The 20,639-nt window shown below is 41.1% G+C and overlaps 1 protein-coding gene across 2 annotated transcripts in view; it reads left to right on the forward strand.

Moving 5' to 3' along the window:
* Positions 1-20,485, forward strand: part of ATRN (attractin) — a 161,753-nt gene extending 141,268 nt beyond the window's left edge. The window contains exons 26-29 of one of the 2 annotated variants that reach the window (XM_081255495.1): positions 794-872; positions 4,316-4,423; positions 9,935-10,053; positions 15,997-20,485. In XM_081255495.1, the coding sequence (XP_081111621.1) occupies positions 794-872; positions 4,316-4,423; positions 9,935-10,053; positions 15,997-16,324 (634 nt within the window). In that variant the 3' untranslated portion in view covers positions 16,325-20,485. The remainder of the gene's footprint in view (positions 1-793; positions 873-4,315; positions 4,424-9,934; positions 10,054-15,996) is intronic. The other variant, XM_081255493.1, reaches the window with a different exon arrangement.
* The last annotated feature ends 154 nt before the right edge of the window (positions 20,486-20,639 follow it).

Raw genomic sequence — 20,639 nt, forward strand, 5'->3', positions numbered from 1 at the left:
CCTTGTGTCTCCTTGTAACACCCTGGAACAGTACTCTGTAACAAGCCCCTTTTACAAGTTAATGAGTGAAAATGCCAGTTTTAAAATTATTTAGCGGTTACTAAGAGGTTTATTTGTTAGACTCATTAGTCCTTTTAATCAGAAATCAGTCATTCTCTCTGCTGTCACAGTAGCTTTTCAAACTATTCGGTGCCTGGTTTAAGAGGCATTGAATGTTGAGAGAACATTGAAATCATTTGCAGTTATAAGACCACTGGGACTTCGTCTCTCCTAATACTTGTAAGAAAGTTGTTGGCTTGAATTTAGTTGTTTTATTTTATTTAAAAAATAGGTATTTACTTTGAATATATATTACTACATATACATTTATTGTTCCTTATGAAAAGCTGGTTGTTACTTTGATAGTTAACTTTTCTCATTTCTTACCAGTAGATTTTTGCTAATTTGATTAATAGCATGCTTGTTACTTGTCATAATTATCATAGAATTGTTTTTATTATTTGGGATAAGCCACGATGGACCATTCTGATAAAGGCCGGCAGGAAATCAAGGCTCTCCTCTCAGAGTACCTTGTGGAGACAGTATTGTCTAGTGGTTGGGTCGGGAAGCCCAGCCTATCAAAGTCTTCTTACACTTTGTTTCCTATGAACCAGGACATGGTTGTGATGACTCATCAGAAAGGAGCTTGGAGTTGGTATTTGGGGGATTGTTTCCCTGCCTGACATGGGGTGTGGATGACAGTGTGCTGATTCTGGGGGTTGGGATAATAACTCAGTACTTTCCTTTCTCACAGTTGTTTCCTCTCTTTGCTCCTGGTGGCTGCTGTGGTTTGGAAGATCAAACAAAGTTGTTGGGCTTCCAGACGTAGAGAGGTAAGCCTCAGTGGTTAAAGATTAATGAATCCCTGTAAGAGCTTTTTCCTTCGTATTTCCCTTAAGCAAGTCAGTTTTGCTATTTAGTGGTAATTGATGGATATATCTATAGAGAGAGTAATGTATGGTCAGTAGACTTCAATCAGTGCTGTATAAGCTATAGTTCATTCTGCACCACATGGTTTTAACTTTCTAAAAGGAAACTAATAATCATATTGACTTACAGGTGTCAACTTTATCCTTCCTACCAAAAGCTGGTTCCTTAACTCAGGCTGGAGATCTGAAGGCTTAGTAGCAGAGCCTTTACAGGAGCCTTTCATGAGGATGAGAGTAAAATATCAAAAGTTTCTCATTGTTCAAGGAAAGACAAATGTGTGTCTAATTAAGTATTTGCTTGAGTTCTATTTATTAATGACTGTTGATTTATTTCCGGAACTCCATTCCAAAAGTAATATTAATAAGTCCAGCAAATATTTATAATTGGCAAATCAAATAAATAAACTTGATGAAAAATTACAACACAAAAACTGTTTATTGCAACTTTCACTTGTGTATTTACTCTGCCTTTTAGTCATCATGTCTATTGCATTGTTGCTAAATAGAAGTGCACTAAGATCTAGACTTTGTGCTCTTTGGTTCTCTATATAAAACATGATCTATAGACAAGATTTAGAGGAGAACAGAAATATCTAAAATCAAAATTCACAAGCATGCAGCACTGTTCATAGAACATTGGTGTCAGTAATGGGGTTAAGATAGGCTTCAGGATATGAGTCTCTTCCTGGGGGCCATGACACCTTTTCTGACCCATGTAAAGGTGATGTTATCATAGAGGTAGCATTACACCCTCTTTATTATGATTTTTAAAATTCAGTGGATAATGTATTCAGAGGTTTTTTTTCTTTTTAATAGCTCTATTACTAAGATATTTTAAAATCTCAACAAATAGTACAGTATTCTGAAAAAATATGTTATCCAAATGTGTAAAAAAAAGTGAGAAGCCATATAAACTAGTACCAAGGAAGGAATCAAAAACTGGTCAAAATATTACTCTCTCCACAATGGGTATTAGACCCAGGGAGTTTCAATTTGAGATGAGCTTATGGAGATAATAATAGTCTATTCCTTCTTGGGTGCTTATGAGAATTAATTATTTCCAAAATATATAAACAGTTCCAGGGTAAAGGAAAAGGTGGGAAGCTTAAAAGAATCCTGATACATTTTATGCTTAGAAACCTTGAAACCAAAACCTAAGAAATGTAGCACCAAAAAGTAAAGACCAGTTGTATAATGACTGTACATGCAGCAGTCTAGTTTACCAGTGTAGAAAAGGGATCATTTCATACCAGAAAACCTACTAGGATATGTTATATCAGTGGGTAAAAAAATAAAACCTAAATTTTCGGTAGTGACCAAGTAATCATTTAGTCATTTATTGATATTAACACTCATTCCTAGTTTAAAAACAAAACTCTTAGTAAACTCAAAAATAATACCTCCTCAACACTTTGAAGAATAACCAGATAACCAACATCACCCATGATGAAAAAATAGTAGAGGTTGTACCTAATAAAATCCAGACAAGTTAGTCATATTAAGAACTGACATTTGAGCATTTCTAAGTTGTAGGCACTGTTTTGTAAGAGGTTTTATATAGATTAACTAATTTAATCCTCACAACAACCCTATAAAATAGTTAGTGACATTAGTCCTGTTTCACAAATAGAGGAACTGAGGCTCAGAGAGGCAAAGTAACTTACCCATCACCACACAGTTACAATAAAGACACCAAACTGGGCTTTAAACTTAGGACTTCTGTCTTCACAGACCATGTTTCTAATCACAAAGTTGTCCCCATAGTCACTTACTTTTGTTCTGGGTATTCTAGACTCTGCACTAAGAGAAAGAGAAATAAGAAGTTTTGTTACTTTTGGAAAGGGAACAAAATTATTATTTTCATATAAGATGATTAAAATGTCATATAGATTTACCTGCATAAAATTACTACTTAAGTATATAAAAAGTAAACAAATGAATAACATAGAAGACAAACAACCAACTGGAAAATATTTGCAGTGTACGTGAAAGAAAATAAGATGAACACCTTGTAGAGAAGAGGTTTTCCCCAAAAAAAGTATGCTTATTACACAGTTGATCAACCAATAAACTAAGCTTTTACCTTTGTGACTTAAAGTTTCTTTGTTACTGTGAACCTGACCATTCAAAATATATTTTATCTTTTCTAAAATATCATTCATGATTTATCCCTCTCAGAACTGTAGAAAAGTGATGTGATATTTTTTATAACAAAAATAATAGCAGCTAATACTGCTTAAGTCGTTGCTACATACCAGGCCCTGTTTTAAGTGCCTTTACTCACATTATCTCCTGCACTTGTCATAAAGGAACTAGACTGGGAACTGGAGGCGGGTAGGCACTCTGTCTCACTGTGACTCCACACTTAGAATAGCAGAGAACCCAGAGGAGGGTTGTTGTTATATGTATTTGTTGAGTAAATGGACCAATAGCTTTGTGAGATGTAGGAATGTGATTATTGACATGTTAACACAATGTTTAATATAAAAATGCCCTTCTAAAACAGAGCCATGATCTATCCAGCCCAAGATTCTGTCTCCTACAATAGTTCCAAGGGAGTGGTTGAGGTAGGGCCTCATTGTCTTCCATAGCATGACCTCAGAGCTTCAGTGACATGCCCAGATTTCTGATATCCCTAATGATATATGATTGACCACACGCCATGTGCTAGGCACTGTGCTAGTTAAAGCATCTCATTTAATCCTATTGATACTTTTATGGGATTAAAAACCCATTTCAGAGAGGAGGGAACTGAAGCCCAGAGACTTTAAACACCTTTTTTAAAGTCACACAGCTGGAGAGTGTTGAAGCAGGTATTCATATCCAAGCCTCCCTAAATCCAGAGCCCCTAGTTGTCCCTATGCTCTGCAAAACTTCATGGTTTTTTGTGTTTAGCTTATACCACCTCTCTGAATAAAGAGCTCTTTCAGTTCCTATCTACTGTGTAACAAAGGATAGTTTTTGTTGCTGTGTAAATACTTGGTTCAAATTTCAGCAGGAAAAAAGAAAGCCTGGCTTTAATCTAGTAATAAAAATATAAGGAGATAGGATAATTTATTTTATGTGTTTAACAAGCAGACATCATAGCATTATATCCATCAGTACATTAGTATGTATCTCTAACAGATGAGGACTTTTTCTTTAATATAACAATACTGTCATCACAGCCAACAAAATTAAAATGTTAATACCTGGTCCATGTCCAGTTTTCCCCAGCTGTCTCAAAAATATCGTTTTGGATTTGATTTGTTTGAATCAGGGAGGATGAGGTATTTTTAATATGTAGTATTCTCTAATAAAATCCCCTCAGTACTCTTTGCATTAATGATTGCTGTATTACTTACCAGCAACTTCTTCGAGAGATGCAGCAGATGGCCAGTCGTCCCTTTGCCTCTGTAAATGTTGCCTTGGAAACAGATGAAGAGCCTCCTGATCTTATTGGGGGGAGTATAAAGGTGAGATTGTAATTTCAAAAGTCCCTGTAACTTAATTTATCAAAACTCATGCTTCTAAGTCTGGGGAACCAGAGAGAGCAAGAGCCTCATTCTGTTGCCTCTTCTTTCTTCTTAACAGTAAGTCCACACACTGAAGGTGTCAGGTATTCTTTTGCTTTCATTTTCTAATCTTTGATTCATGTTGTTAAGCAGTCTCATATTCAGGGAATTTTAAAATGTAAATAACTTGTCTGATATTCTTATAAGTTTTCTGTGGTGTAATACTTGAAAACTTGAAAATAGCTAAATTGAACCATTGTTCCTTATAAGTATTTTGGGGGATTTTTTAAAAGGGGAAAAATCATGATTGACTATGAATTCTGTAGTCAAAATAAATAATTCTGACCCCCCCCACCATGATGAAGAAAATGATAAAGACTTTCTCTTTTAACAAAATGATGAAATATTTCAGATACTCTTGGGAAACAGCTATATGTTCATGGAGATATGTATACACACGTATATACATATGTGTATGTATGTGTATATATATACTATATTTTATATATATATATATATATAAAACCTATATGTCCTAACATACTTACTAAAGCATTACTGAGCTTACAGGAAGTATGTGAGATTTCCAGGGACCACTCTCCTTTTCCTCCTCCAAAAAAGAACAAACCATGAACCAAAACCAGAGCCATGCGTGGTCTAAAGTGGTTCTAGACTGGTAACACACCACATCTCACAGCTGAAGTAGATGCAGATCCTGTCTGAGGGAAAACTTACCCAATTCAGCCATGTAGAACTCCCATAGATTTAAGACCAAGGAATCAGTGATCACCAAGGACAAAAGAGAAAAGCCATGAATAAGAGTCAGCAGAGGGCTTCCCTGGTGGCGCAGTGGTTGAGAGTCCGCCTGCCGATGCAGGCGACACAGGTTCGTGCCCCAGTCCGGGAAGATCCCACATGCCGCGGAGCAGCTGGGCCCATGAGCCATGGCCGCTGAGCCTGCACGTCCGGAGCCTGTGCTCCACAACGGGAGAGGCCACAACAGTGAGAGGCCCGCGTACCACAAAAAAAAAAAAAAAAAGAGTCAGCAGAAACAACAGAATTGACATCTAATGAATATAATATAGCTCTGTATGAAATGTTTAAAGAAACGAAAGATAGAATCATAAAGATGAGGAAGCCATGAGAGTCAAGAATGGCCAATCATACCTGAAAAAGAACCAAATGGTACTGTTAGAAATGGAAAACACAGTAGTTGAAATTTTTTAAATAATTCAGTTTACATGTTAAATAGCACATCAGACACAAGTAAGGAGAGAGCTTTTGAGCTGGAAGATGACTCTGAAGAAACTACACAGGCTGCAGAACAGAGAGACAAGGAGATGGAAAATATGACAGATAATGAGAATATGGAGGATAGAATGAGAAAACTTTACATATATATTATCACAGTCCCAGAACAAATGAATGGAGGAGAGGCAATATTCAAAGAGCTGAGAATTTTCCAGAACTGATGGAAGACATGATTATACAGATTCTAGCAAAACATATTGTAAGCAGGAGTAAGGAAAGAAAGCAGAGGGAAGGCAGGGGAGAAAGAAAACTACAGTTGGGTTTATCCCAGTGAAACTGTAGAACTCCAAAGACAAAGAGAATGTCTTAAAATTAGCCAGAACAAAAAAAGATCACTACAACATGGAGAAATTGGAACCCTTGTGTACTCTTAGTGGGAATGAAAATGATGCAGCTGCTGTGGAAAACAGTATTTCTCTTCCTCAAAAAAAAAAAAATAGAATTATTGTATGATCTAGGAATTCTGTTTCTGGGTATATACCCAAAAGAATTGAAAGCAGGGTCTTGAAGATATATTCGTACACCATGCGCATAGCAGCTTTATTCACAGTAGCTAGAAGTTGGAACCAACCTATGTGTCCATTGAGGTATGAATGGATAAACAGAATGTGGTATATATATACAATGGAATATTACTCAGCCTTAAAAAGGAAAGAAAGTCTGACCAATGCTACATAGATGAACATAGGTGAACCTTGAAGACATTATGCTAAGTGAAAGCCAGTCACAAAAAGACAAACATTGTATGATTTCACGTATATAAGGTACCTTGAGTAGTCAACTGCATAGAGACAGAAAATAGAATGGTAGTTGCCAGGGTCTTGGGAGAGGAAGGAATGGGGAGTTGCCGTTTAATGGGTATAGAGTTTCAGTTTTCCAAGATGAAGGAGTTCTGGAGATGGATGGTCGTGATAGTTGTACAACAATATAAATGTACTTAATACCACTGAACTGTATACCTAAAAATGGTTAAGATAGTAAATTTTGTTATGTGCATTTTACCACATTAAAAAATAATGGGGAAAAAAAGATCACCTACAAAGGAATGACAGAGTGACAGCTGACTGACTTCTCAGGAGCTACAAGAAAGAAGAATGTCTTCAAAGTATTGAAAGAGAAGAACTGCCAACCTAGGATAGTGTACCCAGTAACTACCTTCCAAGAACAAGGATAAAATAAAGATATCCTCAGATTATGGGAAAAACCGAGCGCTTGCCACCAACAGACGTGTATAAAAGAAATGTCTAAAGGATGTGATAGAGAGGAGGGAAATTACCCCAGGAGGGTGGAATAAGAGGGAATAGTGAGTAAATCAGATGGTAAACATGTGCCTAAATCTAAGCAAACGTCCTGATAAAATAGTAATAATTTGTGGGATTGAGAAGAATAGACGAGCCTGAGTGACACCCTGTGTCACACGTCAGCAGCATACGGCACAGCCGGCTGCTCCTTAAAATGCTGTCTTGACTTTCCTGTCAGGACACCACACACCTTCTGGCTGTTCTGTGCTCTGTATTCTTCGTTCAACCCTCTTCATCTCCCAACATCTTTTAACAGTCGTGGCCATCTCAGGCTCAGTCTTTGCGCCTCTTCTCACATCTTTTACACCTACACCATGGGTGATTGTCTTAGTCTGTTCAGGGTGCTATAAAAAGTATCAGAGACTGGGTGGCTTATAAATAATGGAAATTAATTTCTCACAGTTCTGGAGGCTGGGAAATCCAAGATCAAGGTGCTGGCCGATTAGGTGTCTGGGGAAGGCTTGCTTTCTGGTTCACAGATAGTGACTTCTAGCTGTAATCTTTTTTTTTTTTTTTTTTGGCCACACCATGCAGCTTGCACCATGGGATCTTAGTTCCCCGATCAGGGATTGAACCTGGGCCCTTGACAGTGAAAGTGCAGAGTCCTAACCACTGGACCACCAGGGAATTCCCTCTAGCTGTAATTTTATATGGTAGGAGGGGTGAGGGAGCTCTCAGGGTCTCTTTTCTAAGGGCACTAATGCCATTCATGAGGGCTGTGCCCTCACGACCTAATCATCTCCCAAGGCCCTACTTCCAAATATTATCACATTGGGTATTATAATTTAACATATGGGACTTCCCTGGTGGCTCAGTGGTTAAGAATCCACCTGCCAGTGCAGGGGACACAGGTTCGATCCCTGGCCTGGGAAGATCCCACATGCCACGGAGCAGCTAAGCCCATGCACCACAACTGTGGAGCCCACGTACCGCAACTACCAAAGCCCGCCTGCTCTCGGGCCTGCGTGCCGCAACTACTGAGCCCACGTGCTGCAACTACTGAAGCCCATGCGCCTAGAGCTCATTCTCCTCAACAAGAGAAGGCACCGTAATGAGAAGCCCACGCACCACAATGAAGAGTAGCCCCGGCTCATTGCAACTAGAGAAATCCCACGCACAGCAATGAAGACCCAGCTCCGCCCAAAAAAAAAATTTAGCATATGAATTTTTTTTTTTTCTTCCGTACGGGGGCCTCTCACTGCTGTGGCCCCTCCCGTCGCGGAGCACAGGCTCCGGACGCGCAGGCCCAACAGCCATGGCTCACAGGCCCAGCCGCTACGCAGCATGTGGGATCCTCCCGGACCGGGGCACGAACCTATGTCCCCTGCATCGGCAGGCGGACTCTCAACCACTGCGCCATCAGGGAAGCCCTAGCATATGAATTTTGGGAATACACAAATATTCAGACCATGGCAGTGATCTTATCCATCATGGATTTAAACACCATGATGTTTAAACCTCTCCACTCAAACCTCTCCTGTGAGTATCCAACTCATATATCAAATTGCTTGCTCAGTGTTCCCACTTGGATGTCTTAATAAGCATCTTAACAAATTTAACATGTTCAAAGCTTAGTTCTAAATACTGTTCCCCATACCTGCTCCTCTGGCATAACTTCCCCAACTCATCATCCTAGTTGCTCAGGCCAAAATCGTCCTTGACTCGTCCTTGCTCTCATCCTCATTGGATAGCCAGTCCATCAGCAAATCTTCTTGACTTTATCTTCAAAAATATTTCCTGACCACTGTGCACCACCTCCACCACTGTTACCTATCACCTTGATCTAGGCCATTATCCTCTCCCACCTAGGTTTTTGCAGTTGCCTCATAACTGGTTTCCCCACTTCTGCCATTTCACTTATCTATTCATTTCCCTGTGCTGTAGCCACAGTGGTTCTGGAAATGATTTTCTTCAATTTGAAGAAATTGATGGCAAAATTCTAAAGATGGCTCCCAAGATTCTTATCTTATGGATATTCAATCAAACACTACTCCAGGTTCTGCTTTTTTTTTTTTTTTTTTTTTGCGGTACGCGGGCCTCTCACTGTTGTGGCCTCTCCCGTTGCGGAGCACAGGCTCCGGACGCGCAGGCCCAGCGGCCATGGCTCACGGGCCCAGCCGCTCCGCGGCACGCGGGATCCTCCCGGACCAGGGCACGAACCCGTGTCCCCTGCATCGGCAGGCGGGCTCTCAACCACTGCGCCACCAGGGAAGCCCCAGGTTCTGCTTTGAAGAGATTTTGCAGAAATAATTAAAGTCTGAGGGTAGTTGATATTAAGATATAAGGAGAGCTTTCTCTGGCTGGTGAGAGAAGAGGAAGCATGAGAAGAACTTGAGCACCATCACTGGTTTCAAGCTGGAGGGACCAGGTAGGGGGGAATGTGAGTGGCCTCCAAGAGAAGAGTGGCCCCTGGCTGATCGCTAGCAAGGAAATGGGGACCTTAGACCTAGAGCTGGAAGGAACTGGATTCTGCCAACTTGAATGAGTTTTGAAGCAGGTTCTTCCCCTGCCTCTTGGTAAGAGTGGAACCCAGCTGATAACTTGACTTCCACCTTCTGAAGACAAGAGCTGAGACCCTTGAGACCTTTGTGAGATAGAGCTGAGAATTTTTCCAGAACTGATAGAAGACATGAATAGGACCTATATCCCTAAGCAGAGAGCCCTACAGAGCTCTTGCCTGGGCTTCTGACCTACAAAATTGAGATAATAAATAGGTGCTGTTTTAAGCACCGAAGTTTGTGATTTGTTTCATAGCAATAGAAACTAATATAGGGGCATCTTTAAAAATCACATCTAAAGACTGGTGAAGGTGCTTCTTCAGAAACACTGCTTTAGGTAATTCTTTGTTTTCTTCCACCAGACTGTTCCCAAGCCCATTGCCCTGGAGCCGTGTTTTGGCAACAAAGCTGCTGTCCTCTCTGTGTTTGTGAGGCTCCCTCGAGGCCTCGGTGGAATCCCTCCTCCTGGGCAGTCAGGTGAGTAGATGAAGGTCATTGACAAATGAGGTTTATGTTTTAGATGTGTGAAGGCTCCTTCCCTTTTGTAGAGAACTTGGTTATAAAAGTGATATTGCATTCAGGCAGACCTCGGAGATATTGCAGGTTTGGTTCCAGAAAACGTCAATAAAGCAAATATCACAATAAAGCGAGTCACATGAATTTTTTGGTTTCCCAGTGTGTGTAAGTTCTGTCTACATTATACTGTAGCCTATTAAGGTGCAATAGCATTATGTCTAAAAAGACAAGGTACATCCTTAATTTAAAAAGGCTTTATTGCTAAAAATGCTAACTATTATCTGACAGTGCAGGGTTGCCATAAACCTTCAATTTGTTAAACAACAACAACAACACAGTATCTGTGAGGCACAATAAAGTGGGGTATACCTGTAGTGCCTGCCTCGTGTCATTGTGAGGATTTGGAGAGATGATCCCATCGCCACTGTATTCCTAACCCATCTTTCCTGAGGTCACCATTCCTTCCTGGGAAAAATCTGGATCTCCTCACTGCCCCAGCCTCGTCAGCCTGCCAGTGGTGTTGATGTTTCCAGCCAAACCTTCTTTGCCGCCAGTGTTTCCAGTCCCCCGGGTCTGTGTTGCTCCTTTACTATCTTTTTCCTTTCTCTGCCTCTAAATGTAGGCTTTCTCCCTCTTCACTCCATATGCTCTTCCTCAATCATCTTACTTACTCTCATGGCTTCCAGCTAGCTCCCTCAAGCTAGTGGTTCTCAAATTGGTATTTCTAACACTACTGTATTTCTTTTTCTTTTTCACTCTAAGTATAAGGCACAAACAACAATTATAACATCCTAAAGGAAGTTTTTGAAAATTTATTCACAATTCTACCATCCGACACTCACCAATTTTCACTGTTTCCTTTCCAGCCCTTATCAGCAATTTAGTTGCAATGATTGTATAACTAATTTTTATTCTTCTTTTTTCATGTAACTATCATAAACATTTTTACAACTTACTATATATTGTTTTACCCATCTTTTACACTACTCCATCAAATACTTGAATCATAATTTAGATAAACATTCTTTTACTGTTGAACACGAAGGAAATATGGAATATAGTTTTGGAAGTATTGTGATTAATCTTGGAGTACTTTGGAGGGATGCCTCAGACAATATGAATGTTTTAGACAACTTTCAGTTGAGATGATTCTGCAGGCCTCCACTCCAACTCAGCTTTCGGAAGGTCTGGGTCCGTGGTGTTCTTATGAGGGAGGACATTAGGCGTGGCCAGGTCAGGATTTATTGTCTTCATCTCATAAGCGAATGGCTTGACTTGCCCTCATCTAGGGATTCCTGTGAGTTCATCCTCTAACTTGGCCTTGTCCAGGTTGAGGGCAGAATGACCCATTAACCTGGCGCTCTGGAGCAGTATCTCCTGCCCAGCTCAGCAGACATTGACTGGTGCTCCCTGAGGGCAAGGTACTGGCTGGGGGTGGGAGGGGAGCGGTGACAGGCTTGCAACACTGTGGCCTTTCCTGCTCCAGACTTCGCCTGATGTGCCCCAACCCCCTGGACTCCTGATGAAGACCTGCTCACTGCTTGAGAGCTACCCCAAGGGTGGGGCCATCCCTGCCACCCATTCTGTATCCCCCATTTCATTCATTCATTCATTCATTCATTTTTATTGAATTATAGTTGATATACAGTATTATATTAGGTTCAGGTGTACAACATAGTGATTCAGTATTTCTAATAGATTGTACTACCTTTAAAGTTATTACAAAATAATGGCTAGTCTCCTTTCCAGTCTCTACACCTTAAGGTTCCTCCTGCTAAACCCTTGGCTTTCTTCTTTTTCATTGTGAGCTTATTATTCCCAAAAATTAAGTAATCAGTGTCTTTCCCAGGTTAATATCTCTAATTCTTGTCCTCCTTGCCAAGCTTCACACCCAGTTATTCGATTGCCTACTTGAAATGTCTACTTGGATACCTCAAGGTCTTATCAAACCTAAAATGTCCAAAATGGAGCTGGCCCTCTTTCTAACCAGTTGGTCCTTTGATCTCCATCTCAGTAAAGGAATTCGTTATTCAGCCAGTTGCTCAAGCCAGAAACTCAAGAGTCATCCTAGGCAGTCCTCACCTCTCTATGTATAATTCATGGGCGAGTTCTGCTGGCCTACATCTGGAGTCTCATTCTTCCACTTTGTTTCATTTACTCTACCACGTCTCTCATCTAACCTCAGCTGCCATCTCTCCCCTGTAGTCTGCTTCTTCTACCCTTGACCTCTAAAATCACAGCCCCGACCCCCTCCCACACCTCCATGCAGCCATTCGCCTGCAGTTAAAATCATTCTTTAAATGAATGAATAAATAAATAAATGATGGTTATATTTCCCTGTGCTGTACAATATATCCTTGTTGCTTATTTATTTTATACATAGTAATTTTGTATCTCTTAATCCCATACCCCTGTCTTGCCCCTCCTGCCTCCCCTCTCACCACTGGTAACCAACACCTTGTTCTCTATATCTGTGAGTCTGTTTCATTATATATATTCGTTTGTTCTCTTTTTTCAGATTCCACATATAAGTGATAACATGGAGTATTTATCCTTCTCTGTCTGACTTATTCACTAAGCGTAATAATCTCTAGGTTCATTCATATTGTTGCAAATGGCAGAATGTCATTATTTTTTATGATTGAGTAGTATTCCAGTGTGTGTGTGTATGTGTGTGTGTGTGTGTGTAAAAAACATCTTCATTATCCATTCATCTGTTAATGGACACTTAGGTTGCTTCTATATCTTGGCTATTATAAATGATGCTGTGAATGTTGATATGAACATTGTGGGTGCATGCATCTTTTCAAATCAGTATTTCTGTTTTCTTTGGAAGTATACTCAGGAGTGGAATATGGTAGTTCTACTTTTATTGTTTTGAGGAACCTTCGTACTGTTTTCCACAGTGGCTTCACCAATTTACATTCCTACCAACAGTATACAAGGGTTCCCCTTTCTCCACATCTTCACTGACATTTGTTATTTGTGGTCTTTTTGATGATAGCCATTCTGACAGGTGTGAGATGATACCTCCTTGTGGTTTTGATTTGCATTTTCCTTATGATTAGTGATGTTGAGCAACTTTTCATGTGCCTGTTGGCCATCTGTATGGTGCCTGTATGTCTTCTTTGGGAAAATGTCTATTCAGGTCTTCTATTTTTTAATCGGGTTGTTTGGTTTTTTGATATTGAATTTATGAGCTATTTATATATTATATATTAACCCCTTATTGGTCATATCATTTCCAAATATTTCTCCCATTCAGTAGGTTGTCTTTTCATTTTGTCAGGGTTTCCTTTGCTGTGCAAAAACTTTTAAGTTTGGTTAGGTCACATTTGTTTATTTTTGCTTTTATTTCTTTTGCCTGAAGAGACAGATCCAAAAAACTATTTGTTATGATTTATGTCAAAGAGTGTTCTGCCTGTGTTCTCTTCTGGGATTTTTATGGTTTCAGGTCTTAGATTTAGGTCTTTATGTATATGGTGTGAGGAAATGTTCTAATCTCATTCTTTTGCATGTAGCTGTCCAGTTTTCCCAGAACCACTTATTGAAGAGACTTTTCTCCATTGTATATTCTTGCCTCCTTTGTCATAGATTAATTGACCGTAAGTGCATGAGTTTATTTCGGGTCTCTCTTTTCTGTTCCACTGATCTATGTGTCTGTATTTTTGGGAAAACCATGATGTTTTGATTACTGTAGTAGCTTTTTAGTATAGTCTGAAGTCACGGAGCGTGATATCTCCAGCTTCATTCTTTTTTCTCGAGATTGCTTTGGCGATTCAGGTTCTTTTGTGATTCTATATAAATTTTAGTATTATTTGTTCTAGTTCTGTGGGAAACGTCATGTTTATTTTGATAGGGATTGCCTTAACTCTGTAGATTGCTTTGGGTAGTATGGACATTTTAACAATGTTCTTCCAATTCAAGAACACAGGATATCTTTCCATTTCTTTGTATCATTTTCAAATTCCTTCATAAATGTTTTGTAGTTAATCAGATTATAAGTCTTTCACCTCTTTTAAAAATTTTTAAAATTTTTTATTTATTTTATTTATTTATTTTTGGCTGCATTGGGTCTTCGTTGCTGCACGCAGGCTTTCTCTAGTTGCAGCGAGCGGGAGCTACTCTTCATTACAATGCGTGGGCTTCTCATTGTGGTGTCTTCTCTTATTGCAGAACACGGGCTCTAGGCACACAGGCTTCAGTAGTTGTGGCGCGTGAGCTCAGTAGTTGTGGCTCACGGGCTCTAGAGTACAGGCTCGGTAGTTGTGGCACACGGGCTTAGTTGCTCCACAGCATGTGGGATCTTCCCAGACCAGGGCTCGAATCCGTGTCCCCTGCATTGGCAGGCAGATTCTTAACCACTGCACCACCAGGGAAGCCCCTTTTACCTGTTTGGTTAAGTTTATTCCTAGGTATTTTATTCTTTTTTTTTTTTTTTTTTTTGCGATACGCGGGCCTCTCACTGTTGTGACCTCTCCCGTTGCGGAGCACAGGCTCCAGACGTGCAGGCTCAGCGGCCATGGCTCACAGGCCCAGCTGCTCTGCGGCATGTGGGATCCTCCTGGACTGGGGCACGAACCCGTGTCCCCTGCATCGGCAGGTGGACTCCCAACCACTGCGCCACCAGGGAAGCCCCTCTTTTTGATGTGATTTTAACGGAATTATTTTCTTGCTTTCTCTTTCTGGTAGTTCATTATTAGTGTATAGAAAAGCAACAGATTTCTGTGTATTAATCTTGTCTCCTGCAACTTTACTGAATTCATTTATTAGTTCTAATAGTTTTTTGGTGGAGACTTTAGGGTTTTCTATATATAGTATCATGGCATGTGCAAATAGTGACACTTTGACTTCTTCCCTTCCAATTTGGATGCCTTTTCTTTCCTTTTCTCATCTGATTGCTGTAACTAGGATCTACCCCCCATTTTAAATGGTGCCCTTCTTTGGACTCCCGAAGCACCTGGCTCTGTCTTTGCTATAACAGTGGTCACTGGTGTGGATTCCCCGACTCCATGCCAGGTACTAAACCTGGCACTTAAAAGCTTCCCCCCTCCCCCATTTTATAGGCTCAGTGAGGTGGAGTAAGAAGCTCCTCTAGCATGGCTCCTGGGGGCCTCAGCAGGGCTCTGAACCTGTCTGGCCTTTTCCCATGCATAGGAATCCAACTCCCTCAGGACTGTGCCTTCCCTAATGAACATCAAGTTGATCAATTACCAATACAAAAAGGAGAATGGACCCACTAGTCCCCAAAGCAAAGGTGGTAGTGGAGGTGGTGGGGTGATAAGCCAGGTACCATTCTAAGACTTTACATCAGTTCACTCATTGACTTCTCACACAAGCCCTGTGCTGTTCGCCATTTACAAAAGAGGAAACTGAGGTACAGGGAAGTCAAAGAACCTTGCTTATTCCAAAGTCTGGCCCCAGAGTCTATCCTAACCCTTATCATGGTGTAGATATCAAAATAACTAGTGCTAGCTGGGCAATGTGGAATGAATCTGAATTTCATCATAAAGAGTGCAGCTTTTTCTTGGAGAAAAAGACAGGAGAAACTTAGTGCTTAAAGCATGTCTGCAGTCTTATTTAGATGCTCCCACCACGGGCAGAGCACTTTGCTTAGTTGATCTGCTGAAAAGTAAGGCTCCTTTTGTGTAAAAATGGGGGCGGAGGAGAATATGTATTTGTAGTTATACAAATAAACCCTGAAGAATATATACAAACTGATGAAAGAAGTTACTCTGATGGAAGGGGGGAATATGGAGGGAGACACAGGTTAGAGGTAAGATTTTTCCCATGTATGTACTTTATTTATTTATTGCACCATGTGAGTGTAAAAAGAAATTTTTAAAATTATTTTTTAATAAAAGCAAGCTGTTCCTTAACATGTGTTCCCTCTGTGGGTTCTCCCAAGGTCTCGCAGTGGCCAGCGCCCTGGTGGACATTTCTCAGCAGATGCCAATAGTATACAAAGAGAAGTCAGGAGCGGTGAGAAACCGGAAACAGCAGCCCCCTGCACAGCCTGGGACCTGCATTTGATGCTGGGGCCAGGACTCCCTGTGAGCGAGGAATGGTGTGCCAGAGCCATCTGCAGAGAGGGAGCAGGCAGGGAGACACTGTGCAGGGCAGAAGACTGGAAACTCTCGAAACATCCACCTCATCTGCATGTTCACAAGCTTTCTTTGACAGTTTCTCCCATCTGTGCTCCAGCATCTAACCTTTTACTTTCATATAGGAAATAATTGATTTAGTTACAGGTCCAGGGGTGATCCAGTTGTTGCTGGAGGAGGCCGGTGGAGAGCGAGTGAGAGAGCTAGGAGTGACACTCAGGTTCACGTGTGGAGAACTGTTCTTGGGACTGTCTCAACCGTGCAAAAAACAAAGATGTAGTGTTTACAAGTAGACATTTGTCATCAGTCATTCTTGAACATGGTCTTTTAAAAACTAGTCAGATGAATTAACTTGTTTTCATCTGAAGCCTGCTATCTTTTTTAAAAGATGTGCTATTTATTCTTGCACGATTTAGGCAAATATCTCTCTTTCAGGGAGTAACTTTTTTTCTAGTTGAGAATTAATAATGGTCCATCTCTTTTGAATCATAAGATAGAAGAGGCTATTTTAAATGTCAAGGTCAGCAGTGTTACTTGGAATGCCAACTGATATAATGGGTAGTTTCTGTAGCAACTTGATTAATTTAGTCTGAATCCATTTGAAGTTCTCTCTCTCTCTCCTCTCTTTCCCTCCCTCTCTCTCCTTCACTTCCTCTTTACCTCTCTCTGTCTCTCTCTCTCTGTCTTTGTCTCTCTCACACACACACACTCATACACTCATACACACACACACTAAGTGCCTAGACTTTAAATAGATCTAGCAGTTGGAAAGTTAGTAAGCATAAGTTTTTACATAATTGCATTGCTACATTCTTATAAAACTTAAATAGCTATCATTGGCAATCTGCTCTTTTTCTAAAACCTAATTTGCCACCAGGAAACAATTTTCTCACCCCAAGAAACATTTAACGTAGCAGCAGGGATTGAGAGGAAAACAGAAATGACCTAACTGTCAAAGCTCCTGTTTTTGTTGTCAAAAAGGACACTAAATAAGGCATGTTCCCACATGCCTCCTTGCCCCAGGTCACTCTAGGCCTTATGTTTGCTTCAGCCCTTCTGGGTGCTCCTGCCAGGGCACCACAGAGGGAGGGGCTCACTCATGTTACATGTCTCTCTTGAGCCGAAAAGAGCATGACAGGACTTGGGACCCCTTAATCAAAGGGTAACTCTTTGTTCCTGTCTGCTTGAGCTGGTGGGTCATTCTTCATTCTCAGGCTCAGGTGGAGTGCCAGCAGAGGGTCGGTCTCCTGTTGTCAGGCAGAACCTGCCCAAAGCCTGGAGGAGGACCTGAAGCTGTTTGCCCTCTTTCCCCTCCTCCCCAGGAGGGGCCCAGGCCTCCCATGCTCCCTCCCAGACCCATCGGGTAGCTGTGGGGAGGGCAGTGAACTATAAGGATGAAAAGCACATGGGGAAAATCGACAAGGGGAAAAAACGATGCCAAATGAAAAGTGACCAAATTGAAGTAGTGACCAAATTGAAGTGGAGTAGGCCAGTCCCTGCTCTTCACCCCAGGGCACTGCCTGGATGGTGTGTTGTCCCCGTCCATGGTGCTCTGTATTCTGGCATTATGCAGCAGCCTCCCAAGATCTCTCTTCTGCTTCAAAACCCAGTGTTCTATGGCATTACCCTGGGGGCGTAGACCTTTAGACAACAATGCTCAAGTTTGTGAATTTGGAGAAATCAATACTCAAAAGAGCAAAAACTGCGGCATTTCACCTTTATATGCAGTGCCTAGAGAGGAGTATGACCTCTTCCCCAACACTAACCCCACTCCCATGAAGAATTGCCTGGAAAGATGTTTTCAAGGATGTTGAACCATAAAACACTGTCTGATGCACAAAACACCTCTACTTTGAGACTTGCCTCTCAAAATGCTGCTTTTTCACATTATTGTTAAAGAGCAGATGGTTCTGGAAAAGACCCCTCCTCTTACGAGCTCCCCACGTCCCTGCCCCAGATCACAGTACCCGCAGAGAGCCTGCTGGGGACTGGCCCTTCACCCCTGTGATTACCAAAAGGCCACTGGAGAGGACCCTCCCACAAGGGAAGTCCTTGTTTGTTCAAAGGACTGGTGTTTCCTTGGCAAAGAAGCCTCCTCCCCATGGTAGTCCCATGCCTTGAAATAATAAGCACCATGTCCCATAGCCACCTGGTTATTTTCTTTTTTCTAAAAGATAATGTTTATTTTTTAAAAGGAAGGAAGGAGCAAGTGAAGTTTAATTCTGCTCCAACAGTGGAGAAACAACTGAATCCACCTGCTTCTCCTTTGCAGCCAGTAGCAAAGAGCTTCTTCCAGGCTTGGGCCAGAGGAAGGGGGTGGCAGGAGAAGAAGGCACTCAGCTTAGAGTCAGTTATCAAGAGGAAGTCATGTGGAACTTCAGAGCCTGTATATAAATTAAAATAGTTATGAAAACATCGATATTGCACTTGTACATAACTATACAGTAGTGTCTGAATGTTCAGACATTTGGAGTGTACATAAAACAGAAAAATATCTTAATGTATTTTTATTAAACATAATGATGTCTGAGTTTGACCTAATATGTTTTTGTGCCATATATTGGATATCCAGGTTCAGAGAAGTCCTCTCGTTATGCCCTGATATGATAACAAAGCCACGAAAGGCATCCCCATTGTGCCCACGTGTTCAAATGCATCTGGGACTGATTGGATAGCTTCTAAAGTAGGAATCATCTGTCAGTGCACATATGAAAATGCGGGCAGTGTGTGAAGAGACTCGAAGGCAGCCAGAATGTCTCTGTCCCTGTCATTGGCTCTGTGAGTGCATTGTAACTCTGCTTTCAGCTTCTTGGAGCTGTGGGTGCCCAGGGAAGACCAATCTTGTCCTGAGAAACGCTCCTCTTAGTCTTTAGACTCCAAGACTGTACCTGTAGATCTAGTCAGATTTTCCAAAAAGGGCTTTTCCGGGCTGCATTTTGTTGTGGTTTTGTCTAAATTTTTAATGACCATTTCCCAGGACCCTAGCTTACTATACTGAAAACTGGGAGTGGGAGTGAGCATGGCTGCTATGTTGATAAATAGCTCCTGTTTTCCCATGGAGAACCTCACCCTGGCCTCCTGTCCACCTCCTGCCCCCTTCCCACACTGTTTGGGGAGAGGTCTGTGCTTCCCTGTGAGGATCACCTCTAAGTGTGGGAGGAGGTGTACAGAGAAGGCAACCACATACTCCCTGAGCTAACCTGGAAGAAAAGCAGCCCTGGACAGAGACTGTCAGCAATAGGCCTGAGGTGCAAGATTGGAGACGCACCAGGAAATCTGGGGCAAATGGAAAGACCAGAGCGCTATCTGTAGAAAAATACATTTTATCTTTCAGTGCAAATCTTGCTCCTTCTATTTAATAGAGTATATTTAGAGATGGGATGGGAGTGATTCACTTCCTTGGGTGGTGGTATCCTTTTCATTAACAGCTTTGATCCTTACGTTTCGTTCATTCATCCATTCATTCAACAAATATTCTCTAAGTACTTACTAACAACCTAAGCTAACACTAGAGCAGTGACTGAGATGGAAAAGCTGCTCTTCAGAACTACAACAGAATCCAGCTCCTCAAACCTGTCATCCCAGGAGACCTTTCCTTGTGGTTTCTGTGAGAATTGGCCACCTGAGGATAGACCCAGGAAGGCAGAGGGTCTGGCCTCAGGCCATGCACTGGCTTTCAGCCTGAAATGTTTACCCAATTTACCAAATGGCTCAAACCATAAAAATCACCATGATGGTTTGTAGATAGCCAGGCCCACCAAGAGACATTTCCCCTGAGTTGTCCAAATTCATAAACATCCTCGCCTGCAGGGAGACGATTTGGGAGTGCAGAGGAAAACGCACCTTCTCTTTTAAAGGCAATAATGGAATCGACTTTCAGTAACTGAATTTGTGCACAGAACATTCTAAACACTAGTGAAGCCTGTTTTGTTGAACTAATTTTGGCTCTGGAAATGTTTTATAGTTATTTACGGTTTTGTTTTGGGGGGTTTTGGTTTGGATTCAAGTTTAGTTTGTTAATATGTATAATTTAGCATCTATTGCACTCATGTAAATATGGAGTAAGTATTGTAAACTATTTCATTGCTGGGGGTTGTGGATGTTATACATACATTTAGGACTGCAATTTTTTGGTATTTTTTGTATTGTAAAATAACAGCTAATTTAAGCCGGAACAAGAGAATTCAAGGAGGTCTGTGCATTTTAAACACAAATGTGAAGAACTTGTATATAAACAAAAGTAAATACTATAATACAAACTTCCTTCTGAAATAAAAGTAGATCTGATAAAAATGTGGGTTTTGTTCTAAGTGTTTGATTTTGTTTCAATTATTTTTACAATTTGGTCATTAGAACCTTAAGAAAAGGGAAAAAACATGTTTTAAAATGTTTACCAGTTTTCAGACTGCCTCAGAGGAAGCACTTGGCAGTGCATGACTGAGGTGTA

This window comes from Mesoplodon bidens (genome assembly GCF_964165515.1).
Source record: "Mesoplodon bidens genome assembly, chromosome: 15".
NCBI lineage: Eukaryota > Metazoa > Chordata > Mammalia > Artiodactyla > Ziphiidae > Mesoplodon > Mesoplodon bidens.